The 18,182-nt window shown below is 41.9% G+C and overlaps 1 protein-coding gene across 2 annotated transcripts in view; it reads left to right on the top strand.

Moving 5' to 3' along the window:
- The window catches only part of cnih3 (cornichon family AMPA receptor auxiliary protein 3), a 57,286-nt gene extending 43,121 nt beyond the window's left edge, over nt 1-14,165 (top strand). The window contains exons 4-7 of one of the 2 annotated variants that reach the window (XM_040160825.2): nt 1,040-1,152; nt 7,594-7,737; nt 8,244-8,297; nt 12,968-14,165. In XM_040160825.2, coding sequence (XP_040016759.1) covers nt 1,040-1,152; nt 7,594-7,737; nt 8,244-8,271 — 285 coding nt within the window. In that variant the 3' untranslated portion in view covers nt 8,272-8,297; nt 12,968-14,165. Of the gene's footprint in view, nt 1-1,039; nt 1,153-7,590; nt 7,738-8,243; nt 8,298-12,967 lie in introns of both variants that reach the window. The other variant, XM_040160824.2, reaches the window with a different exon arrangement.
- The last annotated feature ends 4,017 nt before the right edge of the window (nt 14,166-18,182 follow it).

The following is an 18,182-nucleotide window of genomic DNA, read 5'->3' as shown; positions in this document are numbered from 1 at the left end:
CCTTGCAGCAAAACGTATCACAGTGTCCGATCAACAGGAAATATTGCGACATTTGCAGGTACATATTCAAACCTAAATCAAAAGCTAGCGGATTCGTTGATCCGGACTATATCGTATCACGTTATGACTGAACAAAAGGCAGGAAGACCTGGGTTGATGTAGAGGCCTCTGATGGCTGATTGCTGTCAGCTGTTCCAGCCACACCCTTCGGGGATGAACAGGGGAAGACCACACCTCCAGCCTGTGTTAGGCTGCGTATCGCATATCACAGCATTAAATAATGGTCCAATAGAAGGATTGGGGCATAGACCCGTCCTTTCATACCCAATGCTACAGCTTAGGGTAATGGTAAAAGGTCTCTATCATGGTCAATGATGAATGCAGACACAAGACAAGACATTTCAGTAGGGTATAAAATCACTCTTTTTGTATGGCCTAGCTTTGTATTCGTTGGACTGGTGCATGGTATGGTTCCAACTTTTGTTACGGCTTATTATGAAACAGCATAAATAAGCTTCTTTTAACTATTTTGAAAATTAGGCCTTCTTGCTCAAGGGGGAAGTTGTCAATGGCCTTGGTCTTGCTTCCTGCATTCCGAGGGCCAAGCCCTACAGTTATTATGATAAAGATGGAGCTCAGTCGATTGTGAAGTTAAGCTCTCCATAATATAGATGGGGGGGCATTTAGCCTTTTGGAATGCTGGCAGATAGACAGATTTGCAATGTCTAAATATAGACTGGACTAAGGATTTGAATGTTAATGCAGATATTTGAGGTGTTTTCTTGCACCTGCAGATATTCTAAATGGTAATGTGGCCTCTGCTAACCAACATGCCCTTTAGTTAAGTTTAAAATAGCGTTGTTTCATTTCTGCAGATCTTTTCTTAGTGAAAAGCAGTATCAGTATTTAGTAACACTAATCACCACAATTGCAGTTTGGGAGCAGGACAATCAGTGATTTAAGACTGAATAAGCGGTTACTCTTTGCTGTACTCCACTTCCCTTTGAATCATCCCCGTTCCTCCGCTGTCTCTTTGTAGTTGGTGCTACCAGAGTACTCCATCCATGGACTCTTCTGCATTATGTTCCTGTGTGCCCAGGAGTGGCTGACGGTGGGCCTCAACATCCCCCTGCTCTTCTACAACACGTGGAGGTGACTATGCAATCATAAAGTGTGTGTGTGTGTGTGTGTGTGTGTGTGTGGGGGGGGGGGGGGGGGGCTAAAGGTCTACATAGTGAGGAACGCTGAGTTTAGTGAGAGGGCTGGAGTTAAGCACTTAGCTGTGATAGTTAGGATAAAGGGGAATGTGCTACGTCAGTGAGGGTCCTCTCAAAGAAGTTGGTGTTCGCTGTGTGTGTGTGTGTGTGTGTGTGTGTGTGTGTGTGTGTGCGCGATTGTGGTCCATTGCAAGAGTTAAATGTGGCCTTCAGCAGGTTTAAATTATCTCTGTTGCAGAATATCTGTATTCATGCACATGAACATCCTAGTTTGATATAAAGTTGCTTTTTTACCCATTCGGAACTTATGGGCTTGACGACCTACAGACATCATTCTTGATGTGAAAAATTCTGTTATTATTTATTATGTTCTTGATTTTTTTCCGGATTGCATTATATTTGTGACAAATAATATACAGTGCAGTCCAGTTTATAAACATAATCCATGGAGATCCCCATTTTGGGAAGGTTTTGTATGGATATACATCCATACCACATTTTTCTCCCAGGAGGTAAGATGAAAGAAACGTCTTATTTTAAGTAAAATTGGGAATAGAAATGAAATACAGTTTAGTTGTTTTGTAATAGTCCTGGGGTCCGTTTCAAGAAGCGGGTTTAGTGGAAACTCAGAGTTTGTTCACCCTGAGATGAGGGAAACTCTGGCTTTTCTGTTTCACAAAGGGAGGTAATTAAAGCTCAGGGTCAGTCACCATGGTAACTGAGCCTGTGAACATCACCTGGTCTTTCTCCTTCCACAGTCTCCTCCCTCTGACAGCAGCCCAGCCAATCACACAGCGTGCTTTCATTTCCTCATTCATTCATTCACTCTGTATCAGGCGGATTGTAGCGCAGTTTACACATATGAACAAAATAAGATGTTACGTTAAAGACTAAAGTGTTTATTGGAACACGTCGCGTCCTTTTCTGGACGATCCTGTTGAGGAAGAAGCGCTTTTACTTCGCAGGGTGTTAAACACGTCACGAGAGAATATTGAGGCCTGATTAAATATATTGTCATTTGCAGATAACTACTTGTTTGAACGGTATCGTTTTTCTTCACAGTCCATCAAATATGTCCATGACCTCATCCGTCCTCATATAACTAACGTCCCCCATCGTGGACGTGCTCTCACTGGGAATTAGTAAAACGTATGGATTATGATGAGTGTGTACGTTAAATATTAACTGACAATACTATATTGGAACTTACGCCGTTTCTCTGTCTTTTCAGGAATCAGGAAACATTTATTGCCAAAATATGTCAAACATACAAGGAATTTGTCTTGGCGGTTAGTGCGTGACAGTAGACAGTGTAACAATAGACAACAAGACAGCAGTGCACAAGTAATAAAATGAAATGCTAATGCTATGGGTTATTAGAAAGGCTATGGGTTAGTATAAAATAAAAGAACAAAGTTAAAGTTAAAAATATTTTAAAAAGTTAAATTAAAAATATTTAAAGAAATTAAAAAATAAAGTGCACTATCGAACAAGTGACGAGTGATAAATGACAGTTAAAGTGACATGTGCAGTGTGAGGGGGAGTGACCGGTGGGATGTTATAGTCAGTCAGTGGGGGACCGGCTCTGTTGATGAGCCCGACTGCCGACGGGAAGAAACTGTTGGTGTGGCGGGAGGTCTTAGTCCTGATGGACCTCAGCCTCCTGCCAGATGGAAGGGGCACAGACAGGTTTTGTCCGGGGTGAGAGGGGTCGGCTACCATCTTTTAGCTGCTTCAGAGACCTGGAAGCGAACAAGTCCTCCAGGGACGGCAGATTGCAGCCGATCACCCTCTCTGCAGAGTGGATGACACGCTGCAGCCTGCCCTTGTCCTTGGCTGTGGCTGCAGCGTACCAGACGGTGATGGAGGAGCAGAGGATGGACTCCACGATGGCCGTGTAGAAGTGGACCATCATCGTCTTTGGCAGGTTGAGTTTCTTCAGCTGCCTCAGGAAGAACAACCTCTGCTGAGCCTTCTTGGTGATGGAGCTGATGTTCAGCTCCCACTTGAGGTCCTGGGTGATGATGGAGCCCAGGAAACGGAAGGAGTCCACAATAGTGACGGGGGAGTCACACAGGGTGATGGGGGAGGGTGGGGCTCTGTTCCTCCGGAAATCCACAACCATCTCCACTGTCTTTAGAGCGTTGAGCTCCAGGTTGTTCTGGCTGCACCAGGACACCAGATGGTCAGACTCCACCTGTAGGCGGACTCGTCCCTACCAGAGATTGGTCCAATGAGGGTGGTGTCATCCGCAAACTTCAGGAGCTTGACGGACTGGTGACTGGAGGTGCAGCTGTTGGTGTACAGGCAGAAGAGCAGAGGGGAGAGAACGCAGCCTTGGGGGGAACCGGTGCTGATGGTCCGAGAGGCTGAGACGTGTTTCTCCAGCTTCACGTGCTGCTTCCTGTCAGACAGGAAGTCTGTGATCCACTTGCAGGCTGAGTCGGGCACGTGTAGCTGAAAGAGTTTGTCCTGCAGCAGAGACGAGATGATGGTGTTGAAGGCAGAGCTGAAGTCCACAAATAGGATCCTGGCGTAGGTCCGTAGGTTTGCTGCAGTAGCGTGTTGCTTTTCTTTCTAATTACGGGTTCATACTCGTTGTACGCTTGCATTAATATTTGCAGCTCAATAGGGGTGAATATTTTGTTTGTGGTGGTTGTCAGGGTAACTCGTAGTATCATGGCTCCATTCATGCTGCCTTCATACTGTGGTGGTGCACGCGCTCAACTCTGAGTCAACCTACTCAGAGTTGATTGAACCAACTCTGAACAGCTGGTCTGAAACCCAAAACTCATTTGTTAAACCTCCTTCTTGAAACGGACCCCTGGTTGCCCAACCATACTAAATGTTACTAAACATGCTACAACTCAAGGAAGTTACTATACAGTACATTTTTAATTTTCAAAAGTAGAGCGCAACTATTTTTCCCGTAGTGTGTCAACAAATCCTGTGAGATTAAAACATAAAGATCAAAACTAATACTGGTAGTTCCGTCTAAAACACATTACAACTTTTCTTCCTTTTTTGAGGCCCCAAATTCATTTCCCAATGATTACAGAAATACCAAGATAATGTATAGTTTAATTCTTCAAATGTTAATTGTTTCCTAAACGGCATTGCTCGGATAGCATGAAGACAGAAAAAACCCAGTACAACAGCATTGATGCCTTTGTGATAGCTTTAGGTCAAGGAGTTGTACAGAAGAATGAGATGTATGAGGATGGAATATACTGTATGCTATGCACATGTTTAATTGAACCATGCAAATGTCTTGCCTTAGTTGGACTGAAGGAAACGGGTGGTTAAAGGCCAGTAGATGTTGAGCCAGTAACTCATCTCAAGGCAGTGTCTGAAAAATGGGTCACCACATCTTAAGATTTCCTTCGCTGCTCCTTTGCTTTTTTCCTCTGTTGCCTTTACTTTGCTCCAGTTGGGAGTTGAATGAAGACTGCTGGCAGCCTGATTGGTTTCAGCTCATGTGCTCAGCTGGTTGGAGTTACAGGCTGAGGGGAGATGCGACTTGAGGAGAGCCAAAGAGAGCGCAGTCTCATTAATTGGAGACTGTGCCAGATGCCCGGCGGCCACACATCCTGCTTCCTGCACAGAGAGTGAAGGAGACAGAGAAGGAGGAGGCTGGACAGCGAGTCGGGAGTGAGTGATGGGGGAGAAATCTAATGTTGACAAGGTGATTCAGAGGAGAGTGAGAGACGTATCGATTGTAGTCTGTATATGTGGACGACGGCATGCACAGCTACTCAATCTTTAGTCCACGCGTCGATGTGATGCTCTGCAGGGTTGTTGTCTTGTTGTTCTTGGGGAGCAAGAGGAGGGGGGGCGACTCTTAAGAGCCCAGATCTACAAAACGCAAACACAAATACTTTCGGGGGGGGGATAGTCACTGTCTGCCCCGCTGCTACACGCACATGTTCGCCACAGATTCGTGTCTGTGTGGACAAATAACAAAAAAATCTTTTTTTTTAATTGCACACTTTTTCTGGGGGATGGGGGGGGCTGTTATGATGGTTGGGGAAACACTGAGGCGTCCCCCAGGATCTTTGAAGGTGTGACGGATCAACACAAAGAAATAGCTGGCCAATGGGAGTATTAGTCAGTCTGTTTTCCAAATAAAATATTTTTACAGAAAAAGTCAAACAAAAAGAAAAATGTTTTTCTTACTCTGCCCCCCACCCCAAAAAAATCAATAACATTTAACATGTGTCTTTCCAGATATAATGTTCTTTTTAGTTTATTGAACTTTTTGTCCATTATATAGTGGTCATCACTGTGAAATCTGCTAAATGTTTAAAACAAAGGAAGGTGTAAGCGTGACAGAGGGGGAGCAGTATGTAGGTGGAAGTGCATGTTGCTGGTCAAGAAAACCAGTCCGTTAGAATTAGAGTGGCTCGCCATGAATCCTATTGGTCTAAATGGGTTTGTGTGTGTGTGTGTGGACAATGAGAGGACCAGCAAGTTTTCAAACTACAGGACGGACATTTTGGAAAGTGAAGATATAAAGGGCGGTTGTAACTTTTTGTATGTGTATGTTTTGTCATTTATACTGACATAGGTCATCAAGTCTTTGACTTGATGTCTGTAAAATAAATATGTATATTCAGGTTAATTATGAAACGATTGTTGTCAATAGAACTTTAATACTGACGTACAATTAGCTAATTGTATGAATGTTTGTTAAGTATTTGCTAACCTTGTTCCCCTTCATCATCAGTCATCTGTTCATGTAGCTACTGTAAATATTATATTCAGCTACTCATTACAAAGCCTTTTCATCACATAAACACCGGTAGTCATTTTCAAGGCCATTGTTGAAGATATTGTATATGCATGACTCATCTAAATGACCAACTGAATTAGTAAATGTACATTATAATTCATTCATGACTACTAAATGTATTATCATGAACATGTGTACATACATTAAGCACCTGTTGGCAAGTTAGGGTTAGGCCCCACTACGTCAATGCAACTGGTCTTACATTAATATACAAAAATCCATTAATACAAAATCATGTCCATTTGTGTCAGTTCTGGGGTCCATGAAATACCAATTTCCCTTGTAAAAAGTAATGAGGCATTCGTGTATCATTACATAACAGCTCTCTCTCATAGCAAAAGGCGGCAGCTGTAGTTCCCTCCTCTCTTTACCTCATGGTGACTTCCCTTGCTCTGTGCAACAACCCCCAAAAAAGAAGTTATAAATGGATGTTAAAGCTCCAGGAAATATTCCACAATTCCCCAAATCCAAAGTGTTATTAATGACATACAGGTTTTTCTCTTTGGCGCATCTTCATTTCACAGAGCTTTACTGTTTACGGATATTGATTTTGCTATGGGCACCTGCTGTTATTATATTTTATCGTATTATATGGTGGATTCACGAGGGGTGTTTTAAATCAGTCAGCAGGTAAAAAAATTGACGTTTCATCTGAAATTCAAAATGTTATGCACAGCATTTAGGAGGTGTATTTTACTTACTGAGCTGGATTCAGTGGAATAAACCCCAGCCCTGATAGAATTGGATACACATACGTGACCAGGGTGAAAATATATTTGAATATGCATCCAAATACTTCGCCAGACACAAGTGACACATCTGCTTGTATAATACTGCTGTAAAAATGGAAAATGTTGCTACTGATGAGAGTTGACTTAAATAATTAGCACTATTTCTGACCTGATTCAGTCACAGTTTTTGTGCACTGACACAAAGGGAAATACTTTTCCTCTGTTTTCCATTTCCATAATGCCACAGATGTCTACAGTTTACTAATAATGATTTAAATACCAACGATCCAATTCCAGTTTTCTTGGCCAAACCAATCTTTGGCAGTCTCTGGAAGTATTGTATTCAATTGTGTTACCTGCACAACAAAGCTAGTTGGTTAGGTTCAACCCCCAAAAATGCTCTTATTTGGGGTTAAGAGAAGTGCAATTCTAACTATTTTTTTAGCCTACGAGACTTCCGGATGAAGTACTCATCTTCATGGATGAATATGTGAGAAAAACATTGGCGTTCACAATGAAAGTGTCATTTGTAACCAGCTTTGTTTTTTACCCAAACAATAACATAAGTAGATGACTGCTATGGTAACGGGTAACTAAAGACGCAATTTAATCAATTCCTCACACCTTTACTTTTACAATCGAACGTCTGTTCAGAAAAGAGGTTCAGCTAAATTTCCACAAACATATCCACCAATTTCATCTGCTGCATCACCACGTCTTCCTAACTCATCATGCCATCTTTTTCCATACCACCCCCCCACACTTCCTCCCATCATCTCCGCCTACCCCCCCCCCCCCTTCTGGTGTGGAACGGGTCATCTACCCGCGATTTGGTCTTTGCCCTCTGTGGTAGGTACTTCCATTCCCCAACGGACACGAAGGAGCTACTCTACGACCCGGCATCGGTCATGAATGGCGACACGCTTAAGTTCTGCCTGAAGGAGGCCTGGTGCAAGCTGTCCTTCTTCGTGCTCTCCTTCTTCTACTATCTGTACTGGTGAGCATGGAGCACGAGTTGTGGCACAATGATATTACACGTAAAAACATTACATTTATCAAATCAAACAATTTCTAGCACACGGAAATTTTTCTAGGTTGAATTTCTGAATCACCGCAAAACGATGTGAGTGCAAATCACTGTATAAAGTAACTTTCTCTGGCAACCACGTTCTCACGCATACTGATCTGTCAGCTTGCGGCCCGATACTGTTAATAAATGTGATGTTAAGAGAATTGGATTCTTTATTACATTAACAAGCACTACCAGAACGCTTAGGTGGATAACAGATCTATAAAATGCCTACATGTTGATACCCTATCCTGCGTTTTTTAGAGAATAATGTAAATGATAGTGTTCATTTAGGAAATGCAAATGATTATATGCGTGTCTGCTAAAATGTTCTGCCTGTTACATTATAATAATTTACACAATGTTCCTGTACTTTTCTAATAATGCTGTAACTAATCAATCCGGATTCTTCTTCCATGTGTCATGTGGTGCAGTGTGTGGAACCTGGATATATCCCTCTAAGGTCTTATCAGTGGAAACACTAAAAGGTACATTTGCTTTTTTTATTACAATTTTTATTCAAGATAGTGTTCTTCTTAGAGTTGCTCCAAGGAACAGTAACTTCATTCTGATGACTCAGTGTGTCTACAGAAATAAACATGGGCATCGGCGAGATGATTGACTCACTCTATCACCCTGTCAACGACTCCGTGATATTAGGTGAAATGACTTACATGCAGGTCCCCTGAAACTCCTTCTGCTCACACTCAAGTGGGGTCTCCAGCAGCGACAGGCCTTTAGACATCTCCTCTATCCAGGAGAAGAGTTTCAACGTTTCTCGGTCCCTTTACGAAGGACCAACCAAAGCTATGGACTTTTACCCAGAACGACCTGTACATTGACTTTGACCTTAAGTTCCACTGTGTGCCAACTCCTGGGGTACAGAGGAGAGCAACAGCAGGAGAAATGGTTTCGTCAGAGTCTGCAGAACCTTGAGCTCACCACCCACCTCAATGAGAGGCAACAGTAACCCTAATGCTGGAGGCCCAGGGCACGCTGGAGGGACAGGAAGCACAGAACCAGGACAGAGCTGGCAAGACAGGGAGATCCCACTGCAGTGACATGCATTACGAGGCACGCTTGCGCTGATGGAAACAACACCACCGGTGTAAACATGTGGCACCATATTTAACACAAAAGGAAAGTTCCTTGCAGGAACTTCCATAGGGCCCCAACAGTTTGTTTTCTGCATGAATGCCTTTTCTCTTAATGTGCCATAAAACACTGACTAAATGGTTTGAAATTGTGGCTTTTACCTGTGAGATATGACAGCAGTAGCCCAAAACTTTAACATTGAGATGTTCTTGGATTAGTGTGACAATGCTACGAGTGAACATGGTTACACAGTGGCTTGTTGACCAGTACTGTACCAGTATATACCAGTATTGTACTTTGTTCAAAGGGATGTTATATTTATCACAGCAATATCACACATGTAGAAACACTAAATCAATTATATGGCACACAAGCCACTTTGTAGTGTAAGTCTTGGCTTTTGATAGAAATGGCTTCATCATTACAGTTTAAAATCAAAAGAAAACTTTTAATGCCTATTTAAATTTGTTAAAGAATTTTTTTCTCTTTTTCTTTTTCAATGCATTATTCCTGACTTAATATAATATATTATATTATATTTGGACATACTCCGCTCTCACACTCCTTAAGACCTTAATATCCTACGCCACTTCCCAAAATAATGATACTTCCCTGATCAACATACACACACATACAGGAGCCAAACCCACATCTACATGCAAGCGTGCAAGCCCTCTCCAACGCGCTGATGAACACACAGCTCCACCTCAGTGATCGCATCCACACCTGGGTGCCGTGTCGTTTTAAAGCCCCCTTTTTGGTTGTTCAGTGGAGCTTATCTGGTGCAGATGGAATGACTCTATCACTATTGACTTTGTCAACCTGGGCACAGCAGGAGGATAGACACACATTTATACACACTCAAATAAATGGAAGATGGACGACACCGCTCCACTCTACAAAAATGAAGCCAACATACATAAGTGTGATAAGAACTACATAAAATGTATGCCCATCCGCAAATATGGAGGACCTATGCGGCAGCCAGCCACCAGGGGGCGATCAAGATGGTTTGACTTCACTTTTGAGGAGCTGTCACGCTTTCATCTGTTACTATGTAACGGTACGCATCAGGGCTGTGCAGTGTGGCCAAAAATCCATATCACAGAATTTACAACAATTCTGACGGTATCTCTGTATGTGACGTGTTGCTTTTTCGAGAAAACACATGAATTAATTGACGCCGAAAAGGACCGCGGCTACACAGACAGCTGTTCGCTGCTCGCTGGCCAACTTGCTCGCAACTGGCCGGCGAGTTAGCTTGATGATGTAACGTAACTTACGTTGGATTTTACAAACCCAATGTATGAACAATACGGGAGAAACTCATATGTACGGAAATGTTACCGTCCCAGCTCTAGTATGTATACATGTTTTCCTAACAACAATTTGGCTTTGTTGAGTTTACAGTCAAATGAGGTTATAATGTTAAATACGCCTGAATTCTCATGGGTTGAAAATCTGAGAGCTCCCCAAACCCAGTACACCAACACCACCTTTACTGTCAATCTTTACCCCTCAGCATAGTGTCCATCTTTAATCATATTGATTTCACCTGAGATGAACAAATTCAATATTATTCATAGACACAACTTGGGTTAACTTGGGCTCTTTAACTGAGCAGTTGTTGAAAGACATCTACGAATGAAGGGAAAGCGCTCCGTAGGGAATGTTTTCAATGAATAGGTGGTGCGGCCAACGCGATGTGGACCAGTACGTGGTCATGGAAACAATGCATTATTTCAGTGAAGCAGAAGCAAATGCATTGTTTTCACTTGTATCACAATGTTCACTGAAGTGTGAGTGTTTGTCAATGAACCAGATTGAATTTGAAATGTTCGTCGCCATTGGCATTATGAGGTTGGAATGGAAGACGCTTGTGGGTTTTTGACTGATAACCAAAAACAATTTTGGACACTTGAATTACAGTTTTTAGTTTGTTTATACTATATGATTTTATACTCTTGCATTGGCTGACAAAAAAATAAACACCACCAGAAGCAAATTAAATCATATGATTAACATCACTGAGGCAATAAACTGGCTAACTATAATAACTATAATTATAAGCTTTTTTTCAAACTAAACTATCATGCTCTTCATCATCGGAGTGGCTCTGACTAAGTAATAATAATGCAAACAGGTTTACATGGGAGTTTGTTGATGTTGTATCAAGAAGATTCATTACGATTAGGTTTGAAATGACTTTGCTTTGAATGGGTTAAACGATGAAAACATTCAAACACAAATACAGTTTCTACTATTGTTCATGTTTCCCCAAGTATAAAATAATAAAAACATGTAAACCAAAATTAAACAAGGCTTGGAAAATAAATCATTATTATATTATTATTATGTAGCCTAACTGACTTAAAAAAAAAAATTATTTTACTGCAGTATCACACACAACTCCTATTTTAGCATGCATTATGTTTGGTTAATGTCTCAAATCTCAGAGCAGGAGCCATCTTTTTACTCCTGGACTGTCGGTCACTCCCTTCACATGTACCCTCTCCTGTCTCCCTCTCTAGCCATGGATAGTTGTGAATTGGCAGTCTTCTCCCCAGCAGAGATTACCAGAGGTGTTGGGAACTCTGACAGGCCTCGGGAAGCCTCATCAGCGAGGTGCTGATCTGTTCTTGTCAAATCACAGCTCAGTCAGACAAGTGTTGAGAGCCAATCTGGGATTTCTGGCTCTTCGGTTGTTGTTTCATGCAATCTTTTACAATTTTCTTTTTCCCGATACACAGTACAGATCACTATGTTTTCACAAAACAATTAGAGTATGTCAAGCAAATTGGGGGCAGAAGCTGATGTAAGAATAAAATATAATAATCAGGAATCAGGAAACATTTATTGCCAATATATGTTAAACATACAAGGAATTTGTCTTGGCGGTTGGTGCGTGACAGTAGACAGTGTAACAGACAACAAGACAGCAGTGCACAAGTAATAAAATAAGGTAAAATGAAATGCTAATGCAATGGGTTAGTAGAATAAGGCTATGGGTTAGTATAAAACAAGAATAAAGTAAGAGTTAAAAATATACAAGCAAGAATTGACAATATAAATAGATAAGTAAGTTAAAACACGTATGTATGTCCATATGTTTCCATGGTGAGAGAAACCACTGTGTTCCAGAGACAGAGAAGTGTTTGGGTCAATGGGGGACATGGACTTGGTTCATGAGACCAACTGCTGATGGAAAAAAAACAACCTGATGGTCCGCAGCCTCCTGCCTGAGGGAAGGGACTCAAAGAGCCTGAGTCCGGGGTGAGAGGGGTCAGCTACGATCTTTCCTGCCCGCCTCAGAGTCCTGATAAAAGTTGCAAGTGCTTTTCTGTACCTTTACTGTCTCAGGCAAACCCATATGTCTGTCTGTCATTTCAAAGTCAGAAGTTACTTGTTAAAGTTATGTAAATCCAAACATATAAGAAATTGATCAAAAAGAAATGGAAAACAAATACATTTTGGAAATGACCATTTTCATGGTGTTCTCATGTCGGTCTGCACACATTCTGAAGCTGCGCCATGTGGCCGCATGTAGCTGGTAGATTAGGAGAACACAGGATTTCTCTGTTTCCCCTCGATAACATCAAATAGTTTCAGCTGTGAAAGCTTCCAAGCGTTAAGAAAGACTGTTTAAGTATAAGAGCGATACTCACGGATGTGTCACTCAAATTGGACGGCCTGGATTAGATTGCCTTATTGCAGAAGCCCCTGTGTGGTTTTTGTGGCGGCCCGATGAGGGCTGTGTTACTCTGAATTATGCAGATGCTGACTGAAGAAGCTTTGTCAGCGACTAGGAAAGATAAGTCCACTTCTGAGCCTCTCACTTCCAGGGAGACAAACAGACTTTTTATTCATCTGACAGCAGAATGGAGATGAATCAATGAAATGTTTGGATATTGTTTATGGAATTTGAGCGCGCACACAAAGCTATGAAGCTTGATCCGAACGCTCCAAGCAGGCCATCGAATTATTGTTCATTCTCACTTTGTCACTTCCTGCCTGCTAGTGTTGCTTCACTGACCGTTTCCTGTTTCTTCTTCTTGTGTTCCAGTATGATCCACTCCTGGGTTATCTCATAACAACTGATTTATCAGCGACTGGAAAGAGAGGAAGAAGCCTCTGGGATACACGGACTGCCACTGGCTCAGGTCTAGAACTGAGACACTGGTTATTTTAAAGAAGATTACAGGTGGGGGGGGTCGAAGCTTCTTTTCAGCTTCATCTGTACATAAAAAATGAAGACTAAAAGTCCTGTTTACAGATTGAATGGTTGTAGCAAGGACCTGATGTAACCATTGCCTGGCCTACGTTTGTACCACACACACACACACACACACACACACACAGCCTCCTGGTGGTGCCGTTTACTTACTGCATGGTAGCAGCGTCGGTAGCCCCGGAGGACAGAAGAGCACAGTAGCGTTTTCACAGTTTGTCTCAGGCGAAGCATGGTGGAGCACTGTGTCCGACTCGGCGCAGCCCCCCGACCCCCACCCACCACCCACTTCCCTCGAGACCTCACCGACCTGTAGCTTCAACGGTGAGCCTTGAAACGAGGGGCAGATGGGAAAAGTGGACGCACGGATAACACTGTACAGATGAAAAAAGGTTGGGGTGGGGGCACCTGAGCAGCCAGTACTCAGTTTCCCCCCCGCACCCGGACGGCACACACAGTCCAAGGCCTGTGGGTTCGTCTTTCTGACATTATGGCTTTTGTGACGTGTGCATTTATGTGTATTAATTAACAAAAAGGTCCTCTATACAGCTGATGCCTTCTTAGTGTCGTCCTTAGTGTCGTTCTACTGTGGGAAACTTTTCTAAAAACTTCAAGATTAAAGACACCTGTCTGAGCTTTTATAGCACACAATATTTGCACAAATATGTGCATTTGAACTCGCACAGTATTCGCAATATTTGGCTATATATCAGAGGTAATTTAGGGTATTCTAGATGAAGGTCTTCCAACATGTAAAGAACTATCCCCCCCGTTTGAGGTTGGGGAGACAATATGAATCTTTTCTAACGCGATTTACACCATGGACCAAAATGTTGTTTTTTTGGTATTGAAATGGATTTTATTCATGTCTATTCGTGCGATTCCAATGGCTTGCCTCCAACCTCTACCTTAAAAAAATATATTTTTCCAAATGTAACCACACCATGACACAGAAATTGAAGAAAACAGAAGATGAGAAAGGTGCCGAGTGTGGATCAATTTTTTTGTGATTCAAATAAAGACAATTGTAGCAGATGATGAAGACCCATAAGCAACATCTTGTCTCTCGCCACTCTTCAAACATGGCAGCTTGGTCAGTGGCCAAGCGTCTGTGTCCGTTTGTTAAACCTGGGGGTTTAGGCAACAAAACCCTGTGGTTAGATAGGAAAAGATTGTAGCGTGAGTGAAGAGTAACGTTGTTGCATAGTTGAGTAGGCTACATTGTATGTGCATATTGTAAGTCCACACAGGACTTGAACACATGTCTTCTTGCAGAACTTCCTGTGTCTTAGACCCTTACGTCCAATCCGACATTATGCTATGTTACAAAACACAAGTTATGTAATGATACGTGGGATAACTTATGTACTCTTGCTTAACGTATGTAACTTGCTAAAACTGCTATGTCACTATGGGTGTAACGATTCATTTTAGCAACGATTCGATTCGAATCGCGATTCATGGACGATCTGGTTTTAATTTAGAACGATTCGATTCGATTCAGTGACTTGAAATCGATTCAGTAACTTTACTGGATAGTGCAGGCAAAGTTTCTGAGATCCCTGTTTCTTGTAAGGAAATCAGGTTTAAATTAATTATGGATATTATAAACAAGCAAACAACAATTAATGGCAAATGTATTAACCTTTTATTTGAATCAAGTGCCATTTTCAATGTAAACATTACACAATAATTACACAATGTTTGGATCAATTCACAGAACCCCGGATTTTCAACCACATTGTAGGGTCGCATGTCTTTACAGATAAACCTGTTACTGTGATGGTGAGTTTGGTGCTGGCGAGGCCTGAGGCGTCTGCAGAGCTGGAGTTACCTGCTGCTGCTGCAGCGGTGACGCTGCTAGAGGTCCTGACTGTCGCCGTTGTTTCATCCCACGGCGCCTTAGTAGACGGCCGGAAAGATTCGTTGGGTTTCCCTGTTTTTTTATTTGGCTTCTACATATTCTACAAACAGCGAGCGACTTATTTAGAACACCTCCGTGTTTGCAGAAGCCAAAATGTTTCCACACGCTGTATCGATAAGTTGGTTTGTAAATGTCTCGCTCGCAGTCGTCTCCTCCACGCTGTGTTTTTTGTTGTTTCGCGCGGCTGCCGCTGCGTACTGATGACGTCACAGACAGACTGAATCCAGTAACGTTTAACGCGTCCAAAGTGCTAAAAAACAAACAAACAAACACACATCCACACCGTTTTTGGACTTAAATCCAATGTGCAGTTTCCAAGTATCGATACAATCGATTATGTACCATTTCAATCGATTTGTAATCGATATATGTCGTCCGGAATGTCGATTTGCGGAGCACAGATCGATTCAGTTGGATCGCAGGAATATAAATCTATTAATCGATTCAGTGGATGAATCGTTACACCCCTATATGTCACTGTAGACTTTTGGGGCTTTTTCAGGAAACCCCAATATTATGGCATGTCATGTAACTTATGTGTATATATAATTATATATATATTATATACATACATGTCATAACTTATGTGATGTAACTCAACATACTCAGGTAAGTCAACGTTGACATGTGATGTTATTTTGACCCTGACATGCACCAAACCATCCCCTCTTACACAGACTTTATCACTCTTTGTACATCTTCTACCATCATTTTGGACGAGCAGCCATTGACCAAGCAGCCGTATTTGATGATGCTAGAAATGAGAATGATTTCCATATATATGAGATCCGTCTGAGAATACTGAGGTTCAACTGGATAATGATTCAAAGCCACCATCCTTGCAGCCGGAACAAATTCAGTGTCTCGCTCCGAGACTCTTGAGCAGGGCAGGAGCTTGAAACCTGCATTTTCCATGTGTAGCACAGTGTTCTGACCACCACGCCACTCTTTGGATCTTCACACACTTTGTAAGCTGCCCTCCAAGAAAGCAGATAGGAATGCCCAGATGTTATTGTTGTTTTCTCTCATTCTTATTCAAGCATTTTCTATCCTTACTGTGTATGTGCCCAACCGAGTTAAATTTAGATATTGTTTATGGAATAAAGTATTTTAAAATCAAAGATTGACTTCTACTTATCAGGCTTTTCATTAAACATGTAAACATGCGTGCTGCACAATATGTCACGGTGTGGTTTATTTTTTGTCTTATTTTGTAGTTTCTGCTTCTTGTGTCCCTGGGTAACTTCACTTCCTGCCTTGTCATCACCTGCACCTCCCTAGTGTATTTAAGCCCTGTGTGTCTCTTGTCACTTGTCGCGTCATTGTCGAATGTCCTAGATGTTTTTAGTTTCTGCCTGCCTTTTTGCCCTGGTTCCTGTGTGCATTTTTGCCCCTTGGCCTTTTGCTTTTGGTATATTGACTATTAAAAAGTCTTTTTTTTTTGAAAGTCTGCGTGTGACTCCTGCCTTCCCCGCATCCCTGACATAATTTCTGTCAGGTGATTGGCCACAAGAGGAAACAATCAGACAATCACAGGGGATGACAGGACAAGGCAGGTAAGGGAGGTAGTAAGTGAAGTTACCCAGGGAGACAAGAAGCAGAAACTACAAAATACGACAGGAAATAAACCACACCGTGACACAATAACTACAAGATGAACATGGGAAGAAGAAAGTGGGAGTGAATTTAACTGCTAATATATATAAACACTGTTCTATTAAAGCACTAAATGCCCACTTACATATAATCACATTATAATGCCTCATGTGCCTTGTTATTGTCACAATGCATTATTAATAATTGCTTATATACATATAGATATTTTTTCACAGCTGTAAAAATGATAAGTATGTTAATAATAAATGATGACGGCGGGTATCATGTATTAAAGATCTGTAAAAACCTTAATTATTTAGCCAAACTCAAAAGCTGTGAAATACAACATTGTCAAACCGTAATCAAGTCTTTAGCCATTAGTTTATTTAAATCAAATAGCAAGCATTTTTCTGTCATGCCCAATGCAGCATTTTGTATTTATAGTCTGGGGACTCGGCCAATTAAGTCCAATATTCACTTAGTTTTTTTCATTCACCAGCCAGTCCCCTACTTTGCACGCTTTCTGTCCAGCACAAAGAGAGACATTCTCTAAAAACAATGCAGGGCCGTAGTATACTATACTCCACGGTATAAATGTATGTCAAAAATCATCATTGGTGTTCATTTGTGAAAACGATCTGGGTCAAATCTGTCCTGACGGAGATGAGCTGCCCATAGTCGCACGATGGGATCCTCTGACAAATGTATTTTCATTCATAAGGAAATTGCGGGGAAGACTGCCTCAGACAAAGTCAAATCAAATCTCCTCGACACTACAGTGTTCTGCACCGCGTTTCAAGAAGAAGGTGAGGTCGAGCAGTGAGGGATCACTGACACCTTGAGAAAGAGCAATAATATGTAGTAAGGAGCTCTTCTTTTGAGTAAAAAGCCATGGGATAAATCAGGAATCAGGAAACATTTATTAGCCAAAATATGTCAAACATACAAGGAATTTGTCTTGGCGGTTAGTGCGCGACAGTAGACAGACAAGACAACAGTGCACAGGTAATAAAGTAAAGTGGAATGAAATGCTAATGCAATGGGTTAGTAGAATAAGGCTAAGGCTATGGGTTAGTATAAAACAAGGGAATAAAGTTAAAAAAAAATTAATATTAAAAAGTTAAAAAGAAAAATATTAAGCATAAAGTGCACTAACGAACAAGTAACAGACAAGAGACAAAGTGACAAGTGACAAAGTGATGAATTACAGTTAAAGTGACGTGTGCAGTGTGAAGGGGAGTGACCGGTGGAGTGTTATAGTCAGGCAGTGGGGGACCGGCTCTGTTGATGAGCCCGACTGCCGACGGGAAGAAACTGTTGGTGTGGCGGGAGGTCTTAGTCCTGATGGACCTCAGCCTCCTGCCAGATGAAAGGGGCACAAACAGGTTTTGTCCGGGGTGAGAGGGGTCGGCCGCGATCTTTTTAGCTTGCTTCAGAGACCTGGAAGCGAACAAGTCCTGCAGGGACAGCAGATTGCAGCCGATCAGCCTGACCTGCAATGTAATATTGTGAAACCCAAGAGTGACGTGA

The sequence above is a fragment of the Gasterosteus aculeatus genome, chromosome 18, assembly GCF_964276395.1.
Source record: "Gasterosteus aculeatus chromosome 18, fGasAcu3.hap1.1, whole genome shotgun sequence".
NCBI lineage: Eukaryota > Metazoa > Chordata > Actinopteri > Perciformes > Gasterosteidae > Gasterosteus > Gasterosteus aculeatus.
The sequence above is the reverse complement of the archived record's forward strand: the minus strand, read 5'-3'. Positions and strand labels throughout refer to the sequence as shown.